General features: G+C 40.9%; 1 protein-coding gene across 9 annotated transcripts in view; it reads right to left on the bottom strand.

Moving 5' to 3' along the window:
* Nucleotides 1–5,065: 5,065 nt before the first annotated feature.
* LOC123774609 (uncharacterized) overlaps nucleotides 5,066–24,810 on the bottom strand; it is a 178,182-nt gene continuing 158,437 nt past the window's right edge. For 8 of the 9 annotated variants that reach the window (XM_069303937.1, XM_069303938.1, XM_045769067.2 and 5 more), the window contains 8 exons: nucleotides 23,247–23,405; nucleotides 21,874–22,004; nucleotides 18,371–18,506; nucleotides 17,335–17,515; nucleotides 16,211–16,349; nucleotides 8,920–10,435; nucleotides 8,571–8,773; nucleotides 5,066–8,027 (listed from right to left, as the gene is read on the bottom strand). In XM_069303937.1, coding sequence (XP_069160038.1) covers nucleotides 7,142–8,027; nucleotides 8,571–8,773; nucleotides 8,920–10,435; nucleotides 16,211–16,349; nucleotides 17,335–17,515; nucleotides 18,371–18,506; nucleotides 21,874–22,004; nucleotides 23,247–23,405 — 3,351 coding nt within the window. In that variant the 3' untranslated portion in view covers nucleotides 5,066–7,141. Of the gene's footprint in view, nucleotides 8,028–8,570; nucleotides 8,774–8,919; nucleotides 10,436–16,210; nucleotides 16,350–17,334; nucleotides 17,516–18,370; nucleotides 18,507–21,873; nucleotides 22,005–23,246; nucleotides 23,406–24,810 lie in introns of those variants that run through there. The other variant, XM_045769069.2, reaches the window with a different exon arrangement.

Below are 24,810 nucleotides of genomic sequence, written 5' to 3'. Positions count from 1 at the left end.
TGGAAACAGGCTAACATAGTTCCAATCTACAAAAGTGGCAGCAGGGAAGACCCCCTCAATTATAGACCTGTATCATTGACAAGTGTAATAGTGAAAGTATTGGAAAAACTAATCAAAATTAAATGGGTAGAACACCTAGAGAGAAATGATATAATATCAGACAGACAGTATGGTTTTCGATCTGGAAGATCCTGTGTATCGAATTTACTCAGTTTCTATGATCGAGCCACAGAGATATTACAGGAAAGAGATGGTTGGGTTGACTGCATCTATCTGGACCTAAAAAAGGCTTTCGACAGAGTACCACATAAGAGGTTGTTCTGGAAACTGGAAAATATTGGAGGGGTGACAGGTAAGCTTCTATCATGGATGAAAAATTTTCTGACTGATAGAAAAATGAGGGCAGTAATCAGAGGCAATGTATCGGAATGGAGAAATGTCACAAGTGGAGTACCACAGGGTTCAGTTCTTGCACCAGTGATGTTTATTGTGTACATAAATGATCTACCAGTTGGTATACAGAATTATATGAACATGTTTGCTGATGATGCTAAGATAATAGGAAGGATAAGAAATTTAGATGACTGTCATGCCCTTCAAGAAGACCTGGACAAAATAAGTATATGGAGCACCACTTGGCAAATGGAATTTAATGTTAATAAATGTCATGTTATGGAATGTGGAATAGGAGAACATAGACCCCACACAACCTATATATTATGTGAGAAATCTTTAAAGAATTCTGATAAAGAAAGAGATCTAGGAGTGGTTCTAGATAGAAAACTATCACCTGAGGACCACATAAAGAATATTGTGCAAGGAGCCTATGCTATGCTTTCTAACTTCAGAATTACATTTAAATACATGGATGGCGATATACTAAAGAAATTGTTCATGACTTTTGTTAGGCCAAAGCTAGAATATGCAGCTGTTGTGTGGTGCCCATATCTTAAGAAGCACATCAACAAACTGGAAAAGGTGCAAAGACATGCTACTAAGTGGCTCCCAGAACTGAAGGGCAAGAGCTACGAGGAGAGGTTAGAAGCATTAAATATGCCAAAACTAGAAGACAGAAGAAAAAGAGGTGATATGATCACTACATACAAAATAGTAACAGGAATTGATAAAATTGACAGGGAAGACTTCCTGAGACCTGGAACTTCAAGAACAAGAGGTCATAGATTTAAACTAGCTAAACACAGATGCCGAAGAAATATAAGAAAATTCACCTTCGCAAATAGAGTGGTAGACGGTTGGAACAAGTTAAGTGAGAAGGTGGTGGAGGCCAAGACCGTCAGTAGTTTCAAAGCGTTATATGACAAAGAGTGCTGGGAAGACGGGACACCACGAGCGTAGCTCTCATCCTGTAACTACACTTAGGTAATTACACTTAGGTAATTACACACACACACAGTCTATCCTAGTCTTGCCTAGCCTAGAGTTAGGGGGGACATGATCACCACATTCAAGATTCTCAAGGGAATCGACAGGGTTGATAAAGATAGGCTATTTAACACAAGGGGCACACGCACTAGGGGACACAGGTGGAAACTGAGTGCCCAAATGAGCCACAGAGATATTAGAAAGAACTTTTTTAGTGTCAGAGTGGTTGACAAATGGAATGCATTAGGCAGTGATGTGGTGGAGGCTGACTCCATACACAGTTTCAAGTGTAGATATGATAGAGCCCAATAGGCTCAGGAACCTGTACACCTGTTGATTGACGGTTGAGAGGCGGGACCAAAGAGCCAGAGCTCAACCCCTGCAAGCACAACTAGGTGAGTACACACACACAACTAGGTGAGTACACACACACACACACACATTTCCAATATACTAAGGTGGAAATAGTATATTGGAAGAGAATGCCACTATAAATATTATCAGATATTATGTACCTTATGTTATAAATGTATAACAATACAGGTATAACATAAACGTTATTTATGTATAAATAAAATCAGATATTATGTACCTAACTCTGCTCTCATCTCTCTCTATATTATGCACTAATCTATCCCTATCTTAATTATGGTATCTGTGCATGGGGTTCAACCACTGCAAACCACCTCAAGTCCATCATCACCCAGCAAAAATCTGCTATCAGAATAATAACAAATTCTGCTTTCAGACAACACTCAGCCCCCTTGTTTAACTCCCTAAACATGCTAAACATAATCTCACTCGACAAATTCTCTTGTGTCAACTACATTTACAAAACCCTGTTCTTAAATGCAAATCCTGCTCTGAAACTCTCCCTGGACAGATGTAATAGGACCCATTATCACCACACCAGAAATAAATATCTCTTTGATATCCCTAGAGTCAAATTTAATCTGTGTAAACACTCTATGCAAATAAAGGGACCCAGTCTATGGAACTCACTCCCTATTGAATTGTAAAGCTGTCCAACTTTTGCGTCATTCAAAAACAATACTAAAAAGTACTTAATTTCATCTTCATAGTTTTTTACCTTTTGCTTTAAAATTGCACTGTATCTATTGCTACCCAATCTCCCAACCTTTATGTACCCAATCTGAACATCTTTATCATTGTGATCATTGCTGTCTTCTTATATGTGCTGTCAATCTGCTGTATGGTGTCTATTAATCTTGTTTAAATTACCAATCAAGCGGGGGACCATAGAAACCTCCAAAGCAGGAACCAGGGGATGCAACCACCGAAATGGGAGGGGATGGAGCGAGTGCGTCAGAGGTAGGGGGCAAGGAAGAAAGCAAAGCCTTCTTACCCGCTGGGGAGGAGGAAGGAGAGGGGCCAGGCTTTCGCTTCTGACTCAAAGAGATAGGAGCCCCAGCAACAATGTACTGGGCAACAGATTCAAGCGTCTCAACAGGAGAAGCAGAACAAGAGCAAACACGACGGCCGTTAGGAGAGCGATGGACATCAGCCTGCACTGACAGGCGGCGTGGAGAGCTAAGAGATGGAAGAGAAGGATGGGAAGGAGGATCGGAGGAATAAGGAAGAAGACACAGGAGACATGACAGACTGGGTAGAAAGAAGGGGAACTCTAGACAGAGAGCCATGAGGGGGACCCCTCGGGACAGAACTCAAGAGGAACAGAGAAGGCGGCGGTGGGCATGTCTGGGTCTAAGGCCTGGAAACGGTTGTGAGACTGAGGAAGGCGGGAAGGACGAGGAGAGGAAGAGCACAACACGCGAGCATAAGAGACGATAGAATAAGATGAGAGACGGCGAACTTGGCGCCTTGCCCCAGGAAAAGAAACGTTCCTGGTGCTTCAAGTTGAGGACGACTGCCTCAAACTTGTATTGTATACAGGCGCGGGAGAAGGTAGAGTGGGCCTCACTGCAATTGAGGCAGCGAACCTGGAGAGAAGCCCACTCCGACTTAGTGAGCTTTGGCCCAACACACAGGACAGAGACAGACAGTACCGGAGCAGCGGAGGGCTCCATGCTCAAACCTCCAGCACTTATTACAGAGCCGAGGAGAGGGAATGTACTCCTGGACGGAGCACCTGGCACCAGCAAGAATGATAGAGGGCGGAAGGGTCCTACCATCAATGGTAATCTTCATAACCCGAAGGGGTTGACGGCGACGACCACGAGGGGGACGGGTAAACGAGTCTACCTAGAGAACAGAATGGTCCTGGGCTTCGAGGATATGCCGAATATCTTCGTGGCAGTCCTGGAGATCCGAACACCGGCTGCAACATGGGGTGGGAGGAGAATAGTGCCAACACTGGCATTCAACCGAGCGTTCTTGGAGACCCGAACAGGGGTCTCCCCAAGGCAGGATAAGGCGGCCAAGTGGGAGGCTGCATCTGGTGAAGGAGCAGCAACGACACGTGTACCGAGATGGGTGGGGTTGAAGGTAACAGAGGCATCTGAGGAATCAACAAGGTACCTATGGAGGGAGAAATCGTCAGGAGCCATAGAATCAAGAGGAAGGAGATCAAAGTATTTGGCCCACGAAGCGGGACCAAACAAAGCTTGATACGCATCAATACGGGAAGGGAAGGAATCGAGCGAGTGCAGCTGTGGTGAGGACAGCATTGAGAACCCCCAGAGAGAGAGGGGTTAAAAGGCGCAGTAGCCACAACTAGAGACTGAGCCGTGCCAAGGGACGAGGTGGTCACCACTGGGGGCTTGGGGCTCGACCCAACCAGAGGAATGAGGGGAGCCAAGGGGAGTAGTCAGGAGGGTCAAAGGAGGAGCTAGGTCTGGGCCCAATATAGCGGGGCAATTGAGCCCGGTCTTCCAACACAGTCCAACTCGGGGGCTTGGTCGCCCACCCCACGAGCCTGAGAAGGTATAAGGGAATCATTATTCAGCGGCATGGAAACGAGGTAATACTTTTATTCACGAATGAGCCCCGTACCCATCATGGAGCCACAATTAGAGGATAGGACATCCAACAAGAGATGGGCTGGGGCCCCCTAGGGGTGCGTCGAGAGTATACGCCCCACAATCGCCACCTTAAGAACCGTCAGTCTGTCGAGATCAGGTTCAGCGACGAGAGAAGGATTGACCATAAAAGCGTTCCCTCGTTCACGACGTTGGGTACCACAGTTCTATGGGCGAGTGTGTGCACTTCCACCAAACACCCGGGCGTCAAAACAGATGTCCGAACGAATAATGAAGACTGGCAAAAGGTCGGCGGGAAATGACAATTAGAAAGAAGAGGGGGAGAAAATGAAACAATGAAAAGGAAAAAAAAGACTTCCAGCATAATTAGTGAAGACAGAAGCAGGAGCATAAGGCTTCCAAAGGACAAAGGACTGTCCCATGGAGCATCACACTCCGGCAGCCGCCTACCAAGCCCCATCACAATGACAACGGTCTAGAAAGGAAGGGAGTACCTGCACATAAGCTAATGAGAATATGGAGCGAGTATACTGCTGACATAATATACTTGTTACAATATCTTACCTTTCCTCTGTTCATATGCAAGCATACCAGTTATTAGATAAAAATCTGAATATATAGGGAGAGGAAAGATCTGTGATCTTAAATTTATTATCAGTAATGTTCCAATGGGTGGCCAGGAGCAACTATCAATTTGTAAGGTTACTAATGATAAAACTTCACAAGTTCAACTAAAATATTTTTATTTTTATTTTATGTACAGAAAAATCATATTACTGACCTTACGATATGGAACATACAAATGATGCTACAGTTGTGTCATGAATGTGAAAAAAGGTACAAAGAGGAATGGTTTGTGTGTGAAGAAATAAAGCAAATCTGAGCCGCACTTGATTAGTGAATGTGTAAATTTTGTGTATAATTCCAACTACACAGCATTCAATCATAAATAAATGATTTGTAACAAAATGTCTCATCTATGCCATTTTGATCCTACAGTTAACTGCTTCACAAAACTGGTCCAAAAAGTGGAATACAGCATAATATGAATCAATTGTAGCTGACTCAGAGCTAATAGGCACCATTCAGAGAGCAGTCAACTCATGAACCTGATTAATTCTTTTAGTGCTGTACTAGCTTAAATAATGAATATTTTAAAATTTAAATAACCTTAAATTAAATATAGGACAAGACATACTTGATATTTACATGTTGTTTAACAAAATGATAAATTATTGTAAGTCTGTATTACATTGGAATGAGGTATCTAATTACATGACTAATAACCGTTTCAAAATTGCATTAATTTCTGTTTTATAATGAGCCATCAACATTCAGTGGTACTAGAGTACACAAGTGTAACTGGAACACTATTTTTCACTTGATATAAAAACTAACCAAATTAAACTAGGAACTTTTAAATTACACTTCCTATATTTGTACCACAAATTTATTCATAGTTATAAAAAGAGTGAATTAATGAAAACTTTATATTTCAGGAATGAAGGCCAAAAACTACACCACAGTCAACCAATCAAGTACATTCGTGTAATTGTTTTGCTTTAAATTTGTGTCTTATGCAGCCATGCTTACAAATTCATTGCTTCTCATTAAAATTTTCAGTTCAGGTCTCACATCAAAGATAGCATTACAGTACAATGGCCTTGAGCAATATCCCCCCAAACTCAAGTGTTACAAATACTCAACTATTTATTACTGGGCACATTGCAAACTCAACACAAACTTATTTTCAAAGAGAAAGCATTGAGTAAAGAAAGTAATAATAATCACTGAGAATTGTTTCCTCCAGATTTACTAGAATAAGCAGTGGAGTATTCACTACAGACTTAAGCCAAATGCAATTTTTCCAGTCTTCCGACATTTACATAAAAAACAAAAAGAGGAAAGGGAAAATAAACAGCAATAGGGAGACAAAGCTGTCAGAATTGGGAGGGAAGGAAGAAAGGAGTGTAAATGAGACAAAGAGAAAGAGGGGGGGAAAGCGGAGTAGGGTGATGGGAGGATTGAAGAGGTGCAGGGAGGTTAGGAATGAGAAGAGCAGGTTTTGAAATAGTAGGGTGGTTAAAACAAAATAAAGACAACTAGAGAGGAAGGGTAGAGACAATCCTTTGACCTACTTACACACTACACCACAGATATGGGGGATTGGGACAGAGGAGGAGAAAGAATTAAAGGATTCGAGAAACAAAGGGGGCAGAGTGAGGGAGAAAGATTTAATGAGGATAATGCAGAGGAAAGGGAAGGGCTTGGGGAGAAAATGAGGGGTAAGAGAGAAGGTGGGTAATTATCACAGAAACAGTCTACACTAAGAATGTAATATTTACTAAATCTTTTGAGGAAGACATATTATTCTAATTCAATTTGCAAAAAGAATAAACAATCCATTTATTTTTATGGTTAAATACCATTTCACATATTAAAAGAGCAAGAATTTATAAAAGTTCTTTTTTTTATGAAAGCAACTTGGCAATTATGCTTTTCTGTGCATGTGCTATAAACAAAATCACTAAGCAATTTGAGATTTGGGGCTTCAATTTGCAACACTGTAAGACCCCCCCATGAAAGAAAATTAAATATACGTATAGTTCAGTCAAATTATTAAGTTACCATGCATGTAGCACATCTGAGAGCATACAATTGAATGATCACTAATCTTTGGGATTTAATACTCTAAATAATATCCCATGGGTAATTTCATTCCCCATGTGAAATTTTGTATTATCCTATCCATAAGGGACAATTTGTTTTACTTACATATTAACATGACCTGACTTGGTTTAAGTCATCTTCCTGGTATTTTTAATATTGGTGACTGTAACTCGAGGCCATAAATTAAAGAGTCTTCCAAGCTGCTGCACTGTGAGCCTCATAGGAACTCCTGCACCAAGGTTTACAAAAGCATAGATATTTTCTAGCTGAAGAGGAGACTGTGGTACCTGGTAAAAACTGAAACTCTCATCATTATCATCATCATCACTTCTACTGGGTGCCGATGGTTGCAGTTTAGTTGTTGATTTCATGGCAACTGTACGTCTCAAAGGTACTTGCATTGATTTTCTAGCTGTGTTCTTATGTTTAACTACAGGGATAACTGGGGGTTTAACAGGGATAATTGGTTCTCCTAGAGGAATAACTGGATTACCTACTGGAGTAACTGGTTCTCTCACAGGGATAACTGGTTCCCCAACAGGGACAACTGGTTCTCCCACAGGGACAACTGGTCCTACCGCAGGGGTAAGTGGTGCTCCCATGGGGATAACTGGTGCTCCTGCAGAAGTTTTTTGGCTACTCAACTCCCTGTTTTGTGCTGGGGAGCTTTTACTGACTGCAGGTGCAGGCACAGGTACAAATGCTGGAGATTTTGTTTCTCCAGAACTATGACTGGTGGATGGAGTGTGAACAGATGATAAAGCTTCATCCAAAAGATTTGTGATACTACACTCCAGATGTGAGTGCAAGAAGGCATGGTGAGTATGCATTTCCTGAATTGTCTCGCCAACATCACCACAGTAATTGCACTTAAATGGCTGTTTAATAGGAGGCCGCACTGGAGATCCTAAAGTCAATTTTGAGAATGTAAATTCTTCAGCCTCTGGATGGTGGCGGCGAATATGCTGACGAATGGACTGCAAGTTTTTGACCACATGCCCACACACATCGCATCTGTTATAAATAACAAAAGTGTGTTTTTATTTTGTTTCCCTAATTTTGCAATGGAGAACAGTTGATGGACTTTGATGTAAGGAAAGAATCTCAAAGATACTGGAACTGGCAGTGGATGGGGAACAGCCTGAAAAGCAAAACCCACCCCAACCCTCCATGACTACACACATACCTCATACTTTTTGCTATATACAAATACAGGCACACAAACACCTTCACTTTCATATAGGTGCATGCTTTTACACATAAAATTTCTACAGATATAGTCACTAACACTTCATACACACATTTACACACACACACACACCTTGTACACACTTTTACAACACGTACTGTACATACTTTCACAAACACCTCTATGCATTCTTACATAAACACGTTTCACACAAATTATTTGTTATTAATATTGTTTCAATGTTTGTGTGTTTAGTATTTATAAAGCAGCAATAATTAATTCAGACATTAAGATCTGTAATTTTGATTCCATCTTAACAAAATTATGGTAAGCACAAATAATCTTTAAAAATAAAATATGGAACGAACCTGAAATAGATATTCTCTCTTGGAGCTGATGGCAAGCGAGTTATTTTAATAGGCAATTTGGAATGAGCAGATTTGTGATGGCGATTGATGAAGCGGTGACGGCCACGTTCGCTGCAATAACCACATTCGTATTCAGCTCGAAAAAGCTCTTCAAAAACTTCTCTTCGTAATTTCTTCACTTTTACTGGTCTATCTGCATGGATCTAATAAAATAAAAGCAAATTCTTTAGAAAGAATTTGTTTTAAATAACATTTCTTAAAAGGCATAATAATAATTAGATAAAAAATTGTAAGATTTGGTGTGCAAAGTACATGCTACATTAATTAAATATTCATTACCCTTACTTACTTTTTTCATATGTGCCTTAAGCTCTTCTAACTTCTCACTGCTCTTCTTACACAGCCCACACTTGTATATCAAATCTTCATTTTCAGTTTCTGAACTTGACTGTACAAGAGATTCATTCTCATCCTCTGTTATATCAGAGATTTCAACTGTCTCTTCTTCCTCAGTGTCTATACTGTACCGACTTGGTGATTTCATGTCTTTACCACTTCCTCTTCGTTTTGATAAAAGCAATGGTTTAATACTCACACTCTCGGAGCTGCTTGTAATGACAGAACTCGAGCCAACAGATGCAGATCCCGCACCGATTCCACTGTCACTAGTACTGATATCTGCATCTTGCGACAGAGGATCACTTTTGGATACATCTAAAGGTGTTTGTGGAGGTTCTTTATCAGCAGTTGTGCTACTCACTACTTGATTTGAAACTTCTCCAGAATGTCGTAAAACCATTTTAATCTTAAAATCGATTAGTGGATGGTTCTGAATCCAATGATCCATTGCTTGGGCATGACATATACTTTCTGCAATGCAATGTATACACTTGTATATGTATACTTCAGTGAAGATCTTATCACCTTCTTCCTTTCGTACCTGGTAAGGTAGGTCTCTATGCTGCTTCTTCATATGCTCCTCCATAGCTGAACTACTTGCCCGCTGGCTACAATGACAGCAGCTGTAACCGACCTCTGGCTCACAACTGGTTGATGGTACAGAAAATGGACTGCTTATGCTTGATAATTCATTTGTAGATATTTCTTGCACTTGACTAGATACTGGAACTGGAAATGATGAAGGATTTGTAAAGGACTTTCTTGCTTTGGATCTCACTGGTTTTGCACCAGGTCCTAATTTGATTAATCTACCAGTAATGGGCATTGATGAAACAGAGCCTTCACTGTTTTCTGCAGAGCTAAGCTCTCCCCCTCTGATTACATCCTCATCAGTCCTGTCACAAACCAGGTGGTTAATATTTGGCTTTAACTGTTGGTGCTTCCATTTATGATGACGAAGTGCATCAATGTTTGTATTAAAGCGTCCATTACAATGTAAACACATAAACAAACGTGTATCTGCATGCTTAGTACGTTTGTGCTGATTAAGGCCTGATGCAGTACTTATAGTGAACGGACAGAAAGGACACTTAAATGTCTTAGTGACATCTGAAGATTCTTCTACAGTATCTTCACCAACATCTGGTTTCACTTCTATATTATGTATTCCCTTTCCACTTGAATCTGGAACCTGGGCTACTTTAACTATAGTTTTTCCATGAAGTATTTCTTCTTTTATAGATTTCTTATCATCATCATCATCATCATCAATATCAGCTTTAATTTTCTCCCAGTCACTCTCTCCTACAGTCTCATTATTGGCTACACTATCATCACTCTTCTGGACTTTGCACCGCTGTGATACATCAAGTACTTCATTCTGTAGTTTGGGATGTTTGACACTGCTGTGCTGTTTTACTGCATCTTCACTATTGCTTGCAAATGGGCAATAATGACATTTGAACCTAGAAAAAACAAACATGCTGAAATTATACAAGGCATTACTTCTCAACAAATTTATAAGAAATCACTTATTAGCAAATTGTCATTGATGAGTCACAAGAAAAAGACTATCTCAAAATAACTACCAAAACACACACCTATTACACCTAACTTATGAAATACTGTATGCATAGAATGTATTTTATACTCAAGGGGAATTAGTTTGTGTTATCCTGAAACATGTTAACAGCCATGTTAAAAAAAGATAATTCCTGCATTAGCTTCGAATCATATCCAAAGCGAGAATTATCACCCTAAAGTATTCTAGCGGGCTGCATTATATGATGCTAATCCAGTTAATGAGCGTGACAAGAAATGGCCTATTTATTGATAAAATATATGTATAGTAAAATTTATCACATTTTGCAATAAATTAATATATATGAAATTAAAAAACCAGCGTTGAATGTAATGAAACGCCATTTTCTGGGCGAGTCCCGGAGGCTCCCCGGAGCTTACTAGGCTGATATGCAAATGTCAGACTTTGGCATCAGTCATGTGTATGGAGTTCTATGGGCCTACTGGGGACCACGAGCCAGAACCTGGCCCCCTTCAGAGGCAAGGGGAGCAATGGCCGATAGAAACCCCTGTGTAATTGCAAGCATTCTATGTTTGCCATCGACCAGGTTAGGCACCCAGAAAGGTAGGAGTCTCAAAACAAACCCCTATTCTGGTGAAAATTGCAACCAAAAGCAGAATGAGTGGATAGAACTCCCAAAACAAAAAACGAGCAAACTAGTATGATGTCACCTGTCGTCACGCCGATGTCTGTGCAACCCCCCCTCCCTGGGATGGGGAAGGGGTAGCCCCAGACCTACCGTGCCGGCGATCCACACCCCAGTTCTGAGGCTGGGTGTCAAAACACGCAAAAAAAACGCCGACCGGAGAGAGAGACTGTTCAACACGCTTCCGCTACACATAAGGGGCATAACTGGCAAACCCCTCACAGTGTTCAAGAGAGAACTGGATAAGCACCTCCAAAGGATACATGATCAACCAGGCTGTGACTTTTACGTCAGGCTGCAAGCAGCCGTGTCCAACAGCCTGGTTGATCAGTCCAGCAACCAGGAGGCCTGGTCAACGACCGGGCCGCCGGGACACTAAGCCCCGGAAGCACCTCAAGGTAACCTCAAGGTAAGGGAGGGTTGCTGGGGAAGCCTCCGGGACTCACCCAGAAAATGGTGTTTCATTACATTCAACGCTGGTTTTCTGGGGGGAGCCCCTATGGCTCCCCGGAGCTAACTACCCACAGAGGAAAAGAAAAAGGGACAGACCCGGGAGGCGGTCGCCGCACACTACTCAACCCCAAAGTCGAGACAGCAGGTCGCATCCGTGGACCCAAAGCGACATAGGCCCGACTGGGCCCAGGAACGTGTACAAGGTAACGAGTGGCCAAGGACCCTACTCGACTGCCAAATACCCAGTGCCCGAGTGTCCTCCTAGGACACAATACCAAAGATGGCGGCAAGAGTCGCGAGCTTGCGGACATCAAGGGCTCAGAGATAGACCGCAGGTTAGCAAGCCTCAAGAACCCCGCGGGTGACCTGGGAGACCCGCACCCCGGAACAGGGAAGAAGGGAACCGGAGTAACCCAAAGCGCGTCCACGGACCCAGAAGCCGTGGCGCGCCAATAACGGCGGAGAGCCGCAACCGGACAAAAAGAAAATGCACCCCCGGCCCAACCAACCAAGCATCAACAACCCAGGGACCCCTCCGGAAAGCAGCAGAAAAACTCTTCGCCAGAAAAGAAGGAGAAGGCAGTAGACGACCAAATCGATCACCCCGACCGAAGGAGCAGAAAACCCCTGTGCAGGAGGAAAGCATGAATCTCACCTACCCGACCCCCAGAGGCCAATGCCAACTGGAAAAAGAGCCATCAAAAAACAAACCGGAACCGAAGGGGCCCCAAGAAAACGAGGAGAAGAACGAAAAGAGAGCACTCTGTCCAATGACCAGGACGGCTCAAGCGGCGCCAGCGCCACATAAAACGAGGTGACAGTATGCAGCAAGTCGACGGCCCCCAACCCCCCCAGCAGAAAAGGCAAGCCGACGCCAACAAACGCAGCCACCGAAGAAGGGACAGAAGGAAAAGGAAGGACTGCCAAAACACCCCATACTGCCGCCAAGAAGCACACAGGTGGGACACCAACTACGAAGCCACCTGACCACCAACGGACGCGAGATACCCGAGGCAGAACGAAATCAGCCCCGCCAAGGGTCATCCGAGCCTAGGAAGAGGCGGAGCCGCAGGAAGATCTTGGATGCGACCACCAAGGAAGCAGAGCTGGAAGCCCAAGCCAGCAAGGAGATTGAACGTCAGCCGAACAGAAAACTCCCCAACACGAGCCAGCTCGCCAGGGGATCTAAAACCACGGGTCCGACGTGAGACACCAGAGAAGGGACATCGCCAGACCCTGAAAAAACCAACAGGCAGGGCAAGCCAGGAAAACAGGAAACCAAACCTGGCAACAGGAAGGCCAAATGGCACAAACAAATCACACAACAGTGTGAAGGAGGAAATGACAAAAAGACTAGCAGAAACGCCCCAGCACCAGAGGCCAGGGACAAGAGTGAAACAGGAAGACAGGAGGAATGCATGAGGAAGGGAAGTGGCGGAGGCCAACCCCACACCCAGCGTCCAGTGCAGAGAAGAGCCCAGTAGGCTCTGGAAGTGAAACAAAGTGAATGATAGGCGAGGGGCGAGACGAAGAGCCCAAGCTCATCCCCAGCCAGCACAACTAGGCGAGGACAATGAGGTTAGGACAGAGAATCCAAGGAACATGGAAAAACCAGGCCTGATACAGCAAGACCGGCAAGGAAGGAGGGCCCCAGAAAAATCAAGGGAACAGAAAAGCCAAACAAGGAAGGCGCCAGAAGGAGCACGGAAGGGCCGAACAAAATGCCACAACCATACCCCCATACGCAGCCGCAGTATCAAAACCGCAGCAAAACATCACGACACTCCCAGAGGAAGTGACAGGGTAGATAAAGATAAACTGTAACACGAGTGGCATACAACAAGGGGACATAAGTGGAAACCGAGTAACCAACAGAGCCACAGGGACGTTAGAAGAAACGTGTGCAGTGTAACAGGCAACTGATGGAACACATTAGGCAGCCCATACCTGGGCTGACTCCATACACAGCACCAAGTGTAGAGACGAGAGAGCGCTGGAGGCACATAATATGCACGTCAGGCGAATGACAGGTGAGGCGGAACCAAAGAGCCAGAGCCCAACCCCGCAAACACAAGTAAGCGAGCACATAACACCCTCGACACAGGAAAACGTACCACCGAACAGGCACCTCCACCGTTGCACCGTGGAACAAGGTGGAGGTGGGGCCCCGAACTCAAGCATGGTTGGACAAGCATAGGAGAGGGGCAGGATGAGTACAGGCAGGAGCCGCCTCGTATGGGCCAAGAGGCCTCCTGCAGTCACCTGTGATCTGAGGAAGGAATCGGGTGGTGAGAACAAGAGCTGCCACGTATGGGCCAATAACCCTGCAGCAGGCACCTCGGTTGTTATGTTCTACGATCTCAAGTACGTATGTACACCCATTCATACTCCCAAAAACAAAAACAGCGTCAGGACGAAGGAGACGCCAGACCGCACCAACTCACCTGCAGAACATAGGCGCTGAAGGGCCATGACGCAAGCCTATGTGAACGGAGCCGCCGGAGGTGGCCAGGGAAACGTGCACCCGTAGTCGAGAAAACCAGGAGCACCGCCCGCGGAAGGCAGGCCAGAGCCGCTCATGCCGGAGAAGAGGAGGGGAGCGGCGAAGGAGGCTCCCCCACCCAAAAACGCAGGGAAAAACCCTGTGATTTTCACCAGAATAGGGGTTTGTTTTGGGACGCCTACCTTTCTGGGTGCCTAACCCAGTCGATGGCAGACATAGAATGCTTCCTGTTTCACTCTTGTCCCTGGCCTCTGGTGCTGGGGCGTTTCTGTTAGTCTTTTTATCATTTCCTCCATGGGGGTTTCTATAGGCCATTGCTTCCCTTGCCTCTCTGAGGGGGCCAGGTTCTGGCTCATGGTCCCCAGTAGGCATATAAGAACTCCGTACACATGACTGATACCAAAGTCTGACATTAGCATATCAGCCTGGTAAGCTCCGGGGAGCTGTAGGGGCTCCCCCCAGAAAAATTTCAAACATGCAAAGTCACTGGCTATATTTATATTTTTTAAAATTCTTTCCCATACTTCCTCCTTAAAAGCTTAAATTAAAACTTTGACCTTTGAGCTTTTTAAAGCCAAGATTTAACATACAGCCAATGCTTTTGACTAATTGTTTCTTACAATGATGATGTGCTCAGTTTGGTTATTATCTAATAATTATTAACAAATCCCCCATGTAAACTGTACCATATAGCCCTTCTGGAAGCTGAACCCAACTTGATTTTCTAACCTATTCATTCCCTTTGTCATATGTGCACTGTCACTTGTCCTCAGCTGGTCACTTTCACTCACCTTTATACCATGTACCCATAATATGGGCACATGGTACAAAGTGCTCACTTTGCACTCACTTTGATGCTCACATGGTGCTCACTTTGCACTCACCATGTACCCCATAACTTAAACTCACTGCATATTACTCCTTTAAGGTATACTAATTCTTTAGTGAACCATAAGCTCTCAATATGTCCACACTGCTTCAGATTAATTTGTGATGCCTTCTTCACTCCCTTTGGCACTTTTTTCCTTCATACACATTTTACATTAAATATATATACTAGTAATAATTCACTCAACTGTACCTGTAATCGCCTCAACTTAATTTCACCCATTCAGCTTGATACAAAAATTAAATAATTGATTAAATGTGGTATTTTGGTGCAAATTAAAATGTCAATGAGTGTATACAATGCAATTAAGTAAAATACAAGCATTAGAGTAGCACAATTAATAACGCTTTGTTATTTATTCAGTCAATTGAATAAAACAAAACAATAAACAAATCACTCCACGTAGCCAGTGACAAGACATGTTGAAACCAAAAGAAAGTAGCAAACAAAAAATGAGATGCCAACAAGGTGTTAAATATGAAAGACCTCTCTAAGAAAATATTTAAGAGCTGAAAACCCACAAATTTTACAAAGTTATGTCAATCAGATTCTTTACAATTATGAAAGGAGTTCTATTATAAAGGAACTGGTGTAGATAATGCTTTTCTCTGGCCCTACTATAATGTATACCACACCATGACCTGGAAGACATTTACATATCTTACACACACACTGAGCCTATTATTATGTATTACTTTTGTACTCTTAAGTAGTACTGTTTGTACATGATTATTAGATTTGTTTCCTTTTGTATATACTTTTTGAAGCTACTTTTAGTCTTCACATACTTAAAATATAAAGTGCAGAAAACCTGGTTTCTTTATTTAGGAAGTAAAACTGCTCAAAATTGTTTTAGAAATTTGTCCAAGTTAGGTCTTCAACATTTGATAGTTAGATATGTATCAGGTGAGTGAGTGAGGAATCACACCGATGTATCTCATTGAAACAAATTTAGGAGCGAGCAAAAATATGCATACTACTATTTTTTCATCTTAAAAGCCTTGTTCCCTCCCTCTTTAATTCTATTCAATACTTGTTATTTCATACTATAAAATGCATGTAACTAATTACAAGCTACAATACAAATTTTCAGAACTATTTTAAATAAAACTTATGGTATTAACAATGAAAACCTGAATGCTTTAGACCACAAGTCATATCAGCAGACCTGGCTTGATGCATAGCAGTGGTATGGCTCTTGAGTCCAGCAGCTGATCGGCACTCTGATCCACAAGTGTCACAGACGAAGCGACCACGCTCACTGCCAGAGTCGTGTAGAACAACACCTTGCTGGGGGGAACTCTCACCTAGTGGATGGGGGATCAGGTGCACCAGAGGCAGATGGAAGGAGTGGGAGGGTTTTCATTAAATATCTTTATACTATACAGTACTTTTCATAAAGAGTAAAAATGCAGCATGTAAAACATGGGAAGAAGGATTAGATTTTCATAATTAACTATTATACTTAAGGGATATTCAAATTAACAAAAATAAAACCCATTAATTTCTAGGGAGTTTTTTGTGACTTCATAAAATCTCTCAATGGCAGAGGCCATGTATTCTGGGAATACACAACTTTTTCTTTCACTCAAAAATTTAAAACTACATAACACAGCTGTTTTAATATATTGAATAAATAAGACCACTGCTAAGTTTACCTAGAAAATGCTATGATGGTAGTGGGTAAAAATTATATAAAATTTTCTACATTCTTATTTACCATTTTACTTAAGAAAATGTAGTAAAATGGTTTATCAGTGAGAATTAATAAAGCTCCTTGAACATAGTCAGGTAGGTCTCTAGAGGAAAGCTCTCTCTTGTGAAAAAAATTTCCCTGAGTTAATGTAGTGTTAAATACACATTTTTAGACTGAACTGTCATTTCACAGACACAAACATTTTCCATGCATATACAGTAACAATACCACAGTGACAAACAATACTGAAGACATTGTGCTAGAATCAAAACACGTGGAGGTCATTTTTAATTTAGCATACAACTTGAAGCAAAACTATCAATGGCAGCAATTCTTTACTCTGGTTGAGTGTGATAGCAATAAACAAATAGTATTATAATTGTCAAGCAAATACTTGATATTTATCAAGAGTAAAATAGAGATACCACTGATAACTACAATTTTGTCAACAATGAAGGTGTTCACACAAAGTTACAAGTGTTTATCCCACACAGTCACACACACACACACAAAGCAGTGATATACGTATGATCAACTGCATTATTTAAGTAATACAATACAGTATGAAAATTAGAAGCATACTTAGCATAACTTACTTGGAGAAGAGACAGATATAAGATTGGTCAGAGAGCGACGTGTGCCACCAGAAGTTCTGACAGCAGCAGCATGTGGAGATGCTACTGACGGAGATAGTACAGATTCAGAGGTAGCATCAACACAACCCTTCTCTTGCCAGTCTCTGATTAGCTTCTGCTGATGATTGATCACCTTTTCAACCTTTCAAAACAAATTCAATTTCAAACATATTAAAATTATTATTCATGTAAGTGTGTGAAATTTTCTAAGTAATTACAGAAGTTTAGTTAGAGGATGAGAGGTACACTCATAGTGTGCTATCTTCCCAACAATCTTTGTGTCCTATGATGCTTTGGAATTACTGATGAATTTGGTATCCACCACCACCACCTCACTTAAAACAGTTTTTTGGCATCCAATCTTCTGTTGGATAGGCCTGTGCCAGAGTTCTTTGGTATACAAGAGAAACAGATGAAGCTCATATACAATAAATAGAATGCTTATAAAGCAGGTTCAGCAAGTATATGTAAGAGGGGAAGAAGGAAAGAACCCCTCATTAATATCAACCTGTCCTCTTGAATAATACATCACATTTTGATGCCAAAATCCCCAACAGACAAAATATGATGTACTATAAATCATAGCAGCTCACAAATAGTTTTATGAGTGGGTCCATCAGTTAGGTTCATGCAATTTAGTACATCATTTTCTGTCAATTGTGACAATTTGAGAGGACAGGCTGATTGTTAACTATAGTTCCACATTACTACACTGTATTATGATGCATTACAGTATACCATATAAATAAACAATCTCAGCCATTGTATTTTACTTTAGTATGAAATACTGTACCTTCACTTGAACTAGTCACTTCCTTTCCTGACTCCATTTAGTTTTAGCCCAACACTTGGAAAATATATGTTCTTAATTAAGAGGGATGTCATATGAATATGCTCCCAACAGAGTAATTTCCATTTTAATACAATAAATTATATATAAAAATTCATCACACAGTTGTTGTTTTGACATCTTCTATGAGAAGTTATACAAACTTACCCAAGCCTCTTTATCATCTTCTACAGGAAGATTAAGATAGCAGTCAGATGTAAATGGTGCATGATGCATCTTTGTAAAATGCCGTTGTAGGCTAGGAAGGAGAGCATTACATACTCCACATTCCACACATTGGTATCTGAAACATATTTAATAAAATATTAATGTCTTTAGGATGCTTTCTTTAAACAGATATCAAGACACATAAATTTGTAGTGTCATTCCATATAATGACACCCAGCTATTCACCATATTTTCTACACCAAAGAGAATCATTGAGAACCAACACAACCACACACTAGCAAATGATCAACAATAGCATCCCACTACTTCATAAGAATATATGTGAGGTACTCCTTGTGAACTTCCAGTATGTACATGTCAATCTTTCACTTCCTCTTAACAAGCCACCCTTACCTAGTCTTCCTCACATTATTCCACTTAGGAATAATGCACCCATAATTGTACGCCATAGTAATTTTGCAAATATAAATGCGACTACAGTATTTACTAATAAGAGTGTAATATAAATTCCAGACTAGATTTTTCATTTAACCTTGTCATAACACACACATACTGATATGACTTTAGTAGGAGGTTAAAACACATGAAGAAAATTTGCTTGCAATGAACAGTACTTAATGCTTTACCTATATACTATTTGAATTTTATTACTTGTAACTATTTATCTAATATATGGGGTCTTGTTACATGTTGCAGTAACACGCCCCGGTAAGAATGGCTCATGTATGTATACAATAGAAATTGGGGTAGAAGAGATAAGGCCCGAATAGAGTGTGGTTAGTGTATTAAGTACAGTGGTACCTCGGAATGCGATTGTCCCTGTATGCGAGGTTTTCGGAAGGCGAGCAGTATTTACTCCAAAAATTTGTCTCAGAAGGCGAGGGTTACTTCGGGACGCGAGTTTGTTGATACGCGTACAGGCCGACCTAGCGCGTGGTGGTTCGGCGATCGTCGCCCCTCCGCCCCTCAGTTTACCATTGTCTCGCGCTCAGTGACTACCCCCACATCAATTCTTCTCGCGGATTTTCAGTGTTTTGTTTGATTTTTGGTGATTTGTCTATACAATTTGTTATTATATATCTCACCATGGGTCCCAAGAAAGCCAGTGGTAAGGATAAAGGCCAGAAAGCTCATGTGAGGATGACAATAGAGGAGAAACAAGAGATCATTCGGAAGCATGAGAACGGTACACGTGTTGTTGAACTTTGTAGGCAGTACAACAAAGCCACATCAACAATATGCACTATACTTAAGAAGAAAAATAAGATTATGGGTGCTAAAGTGGCAAAAGGAGTAAGAACATTAACGGCACAAAGACCACAAATACTTGAAGAAGTGGAAAAGTTGTTATTAATTTGGATACACGACAAGGAGTTGAGGGGTGATAGTGTTTCGGAGGCCATTATTTGTGAGAAAGCCAGGGTGTTGCACGAAGACCTTCTAAAGAATACCCCTGCAACGAGTGATGCAGATAAGAAAGAGTTTAAGGCAAGCAGGGGCTGGTTTGAAAAATTTAGAGAGAAGTGGTATCCATAGTGTTACAAGGCATGGGGTTATGTGATGTGATTATGGAAGGGGACTCCCCTTCCAAACAGTAACTCCTCTCCTCCTCCCCCCTCCTCACCATCTTCCATACGCCTACAGCACTCGACAGCAAGGTAAGTAATAACTGGAACACAGTTTTGTAGGTTTATTTAGATGAATTAGGTAAATTAGGTATAAAAATTTAGTTTGATGTGGGGTTTTTGGGGTAGTCAGGAACGGATTAATTCATTTCCCTTTATTTCTTATGGGGAAATTAACTTCGGAATGCGAGTTTTTGGAAGGCGAGGCATCTCCAGGAACGGATTAAACTCGCATTCTGAGGTATGCCTGTACTTTATACATCACTGTGTGTAGGTTCTAAGTCGTTTAATCTCTTATTGAATTCATATCAGTACATGTATATTCCTTAATTGCAACAAAGTGTTAAAATAACAATATATATCACATATGAATGAATGAATAAATAAATAAATAAATAAATAAATATAAATAAATATAAATAAATATAAATATATAAATAAATATTATATATATATATATATATATATATATATATATATATATATATATATATATATATATATATATATATATATATATATATATATATTTATATATTTATTGTAGAACACTTGTTCTATACAGTGGTACCTGTTTATGAATTTAATCTGTTCCCAGAGACGTTTTTTTACCAAAACGAATTTTCCAATAAGAAATAATGTTAATTGAATTAATCCGTTCCACACTCAAAAATATTAACTTTAAAATACATTTTATACCTAATACTACAAATATTTTGTACTACAGTATGTACAAGTTATATAGTATCTTTATTGATGACTCTTGTTGGCGTATGGAAGATGGAGATGGCGAGGAGAGGGGGGTGGGGGGGGGGGGGTGGAGGAGAGGTGTTAGTGTTTGGAAGGGAAGTCCCCTTCCATTATAACATCAGGCAGCGATGACTTCTCTCTCCTACGTTTTGCATGAGTACCACTAGGACCTGGCTGTGGCTCACTGCTTGCCACTCTATAGACACTTGTTTTTCCCTACATTTTAACACTTGTCTGTAGCGAGACATCACACTGACATTAAAATGGTTAATGCAACAGCCTGCTACAGCTTTATCTGGGTGACACTTTACAGCAAAACTTTGCAGTTCTTCCTATGCTGCACACATTTTCTTAATTAATGAGGAAGGGACATTCTCTACTGCCTCCTCCTTCCCTGAAGAAATTTCCTCAGTTGTCTCATGTTGCTGCTACTTGTGAAGGGCTATGAGTTTGTCAGTGGTCAGTTCTTCGCTGTGTTCCTCCACCAACTCCTCCACATCAGCACCGTCCAGCCTAGCTAGTTGAACAACACTCATACCATTTTCATGTTTACAAATGATCTCTTGTTTTTCCTCTATCGTCATACTCACATTTGTTTTCTTAGGTTGAACCTTACCACTGACTTTCTTGGGTCCCCATGGCATGACATATAATAATTACTTTTATGTTCAGAAACCAAAAAAGCACAAACACAATGAAATTCTTTACAAAGAATTCAAGTGCGATTGTCACTAGGCAGGAGGCACTGGTAAACTGAAGCGCGTCTCGCCTATGCCACCAGGAACCACGCGCTAGATTGACTCATAGGTGTATCAACAAACTTGCCAAGCGAGGCAAAGCTCGTAAACTGAGTCAAATTTTTAAAAGAAATTGAGCTCGTAAACAGAAAAATTCATAAAGAAGGGCATTTGTAAACCAAGGTTTCACTGTATATTGTTCTACAATATATATTTTAGAGCACTACAATATGTATCGTCTAATTTTTTAACTGAACTACAATTTCCCTACTGTAATCATTAAAATGGTTAAAACTAATTTGGCAAATCCATATAAGAATAAAATTATATTAAATTGTCATTCAGAGAAAAGTTGAAATGGTGTAGTTACCTGTCATAGTCTGCCTCCCTGCAGAGGTGAGAGCGGAAGGTAGCAAGGCAGGCAGTTTTGAAGGAGCCACATCTAGGACAAACAAACTCGTCCTTATCTGGCTTCCCTATTCCTGTCTGTTTCAACCAATTCTGGATTAAAGAATGTGTTATGTAGACACACACACGCACGAGGCTTGGTACTTACACCCCTATTGTTCCCAATTTATTTATATGACCTTCCAGAGAAACTCAACATTTGCAGATGGCACAAAAAGCAATGTTCAATCCTATGGGAGTAGTTACAGGTTTCAGAAATAGAAAAAAATTAGCTGCAGGTGTTTAATTCCTACGACAATTTAAAGTAATAGTAATAATTAATTATAATAAGATTTAGTTTTTTCTCGAGTACATATTCTTTTGAAAACTTTACGACTGCTTTTACATCTAACAGTTAAACTGACAACGTACAAAAAACTATACTTTATGTTCCAAAGTGACAGTATAATCATCACGATCATAAGATCTAGAAAAAAATAGATATGCCTTCAACTGGGACTTAAACACTCTGAACAGACTCTTGACTCATATAATGGCAACCAGTTAAATAATCTAGAAGCTGTAAAAGAATAGGCTCATTCAGCAAATAATATCTTCCCAACAGCACAAAGTTAAACCAATCTGTGGGGGTAAAAAGTAATCCGCAGTCATTCCAGAGCCTGATGAAATAAGCATATAAGCAAAACATCTAGTTGTATTAAACTTGTTAGTTTTAAATGACAATAAGTAGAATTTAAATTCAATCTTTGCTTTCACAGAAAGTCAATGTAGCTAATACAAATTGAAACTAGTGGCAACTCCCACTGGAAATGAAGATACTAGTCTAAATGCTTCAACTTTTATAATAACATTGCCAACTGTTTGACAAAAACAATACTGTACTATATCAAACTTTTTATTTTCTTGAGTCAGTGTATTAAACTACTCTTAATAGTTAATAAATTTAAATTTTAAATTAACTTGTTTAAAAATATTGAATAGCTGTATCAAACTGTACACACTTTGATTGCTTAAATCTAAGCAGAATTTTCTTATATATTTTTCTGTATATATTTATCTAATTACTGTAGAGGAACAGTAATTATCAAACATACAGTTTCTTGGGAGATGCATATGAAGCAGTGACACACTGTTACTGTTAACTCCTTATCATGTGATGAGAACATTGATTCTGGTATGCATCATTCCTCATCAATAATATACAGAGTTACTGGCACATGAATACCATACAACCTTTACCCTAAACATTCTTTCACTCGCTATTAACTACAGGACCGAGTGTTGTTAGATAAATTGTCAGAGATGAAGTACTGTAAAAGTGTTAAACCCAGTTACCTTTTTCCTTTCAGGGTCATCTTCTATTAAAATACCACGAATATGACGAATACGTTCTGGATCATTTCGTTTCCAAAGAGGTTCGTGGCAGTGTGGAGTAGCTCCTTGATGCAAGGGTTCAATGTCCTCAGAATCCAAGCGGTAATACATGCAAAGTACCTGTTAAATTTAATGCATATTAACCCGATATAGGCATGTTTGTTAATAATTTATAGAAAATTTATACTGGCAATCAACATTATTTAGTTTAAACAAACAAGGAGAAATAATTCCACCTCCTTCTCCTATATTAGAATGTCTTGAATATCTACCTGCATATAACTCAAGATAACCTCAAGATAGTACAAAACACAACTCAATTAACGATCACAATAGCCAACATATTTGTAAAACTAAAAACATAAAAAACTATATTTGTAATTAACAAATGACATCAACCATTCTAAGAATAAACAAAAGTTAACTCCACAAAGCCCATCTTAGGAAAATTCCCAAACACAAAAATACTTCTATACTTAAGCATTATGCTGACTACTGCATTTGAAAAATGAGTCAAGATTTAAATGCTTTCTATTTGTTTCTAATCTTTTGTCAAAGAATAAATGATTGCAAGAGCCGGGCCAATTTATATGGAAAGCTGTGAAAACCAGAAAGAGGAAGAGAGTCCAAATGGCAAGAAGAAAGGAGTTGGCCATCTGGGTACCATAAATTGTACAAGTGGCAGGAAGCAAGAATAAAAGGGTAGAAGGGGAGGAAGCGGTAAACAATATTATCTACATAATGCAACTATTAACAAAAAACCAGCTAATGTCAGACTTTGGCATCAGTCATGTGTATGGAGTTCTGTGGGCCTACTGGGGACCACGAGCCAGAACCTGGCCCCCTTCACAGAGGCACGAGGAGCAATGGCCTATAGAAACCCCCGTGTGGTTGGAAGCATTCTATGTCTGCTGTCGACCAGGTTAGGCACCCAGAAAGGTAAGCATCCCAAAACAAACCCCAATTCTGATGAAAATTGCTACAAAAAGCCGAACAAGTGGATAGAACTCCCCAAACAGAAACGAGCAAACGAATATGACATCACACGTTGCCGTGCTGCCGTCTGTGCAGCTCCTGGGGAAAGCCCCAGACCCCCGCGCCGGCCATCCACACCCCAGTTCTGAGGCTGGATATAAAAAACACACGAAAACTGCTGACCGGAGGGATGGGGGGAGGGTTGCTGGGGCGCCTCCGGTACTCACCCAGAAAATGGTGTTTCATTACATTTAATGCTGGTTTTCTGGAGGAAGCCCCGTCGGCTCCCCGGAGCTACCTACCCAAAGACGAGAACAAGAGAGACCTAACCCGGGAGGCGAAAGTCGCCGACTTCACCATGCGAAGCACCGACAAATAGACCGCAACTCCCAACCCAAGGCCACACAGGCCCGACAAGGCCCAGGAACATCAGCGAAGGAATGCATAGCCAACCTATGAACGACGTGGGCATGGGGACAGGCAGCAGGCTGGCAGGACCGAACCATCCTGCAGATAACCCGAGAGAACCGCACCCTGGAACAGGGAAGAA

Source organism: Procambarus clarkii, chromosome 51 (genome assembly GCF_040958095.1).
Source record: "Procambarus clarkii isolate CNS0578487 chromosome 51, FALCON_Pclarkii_2.0, whole genome shotgun sequence".
Lineage (NCBI taxonomy): Eukaryota > Metazoa > Arthropoda > Malacostraca > Decapoda > Cambaridae > Procambarus > Procambarus clarkii.
This window is presented reverse-complemented; position numbering and strand designations above follow the sequence as displayed.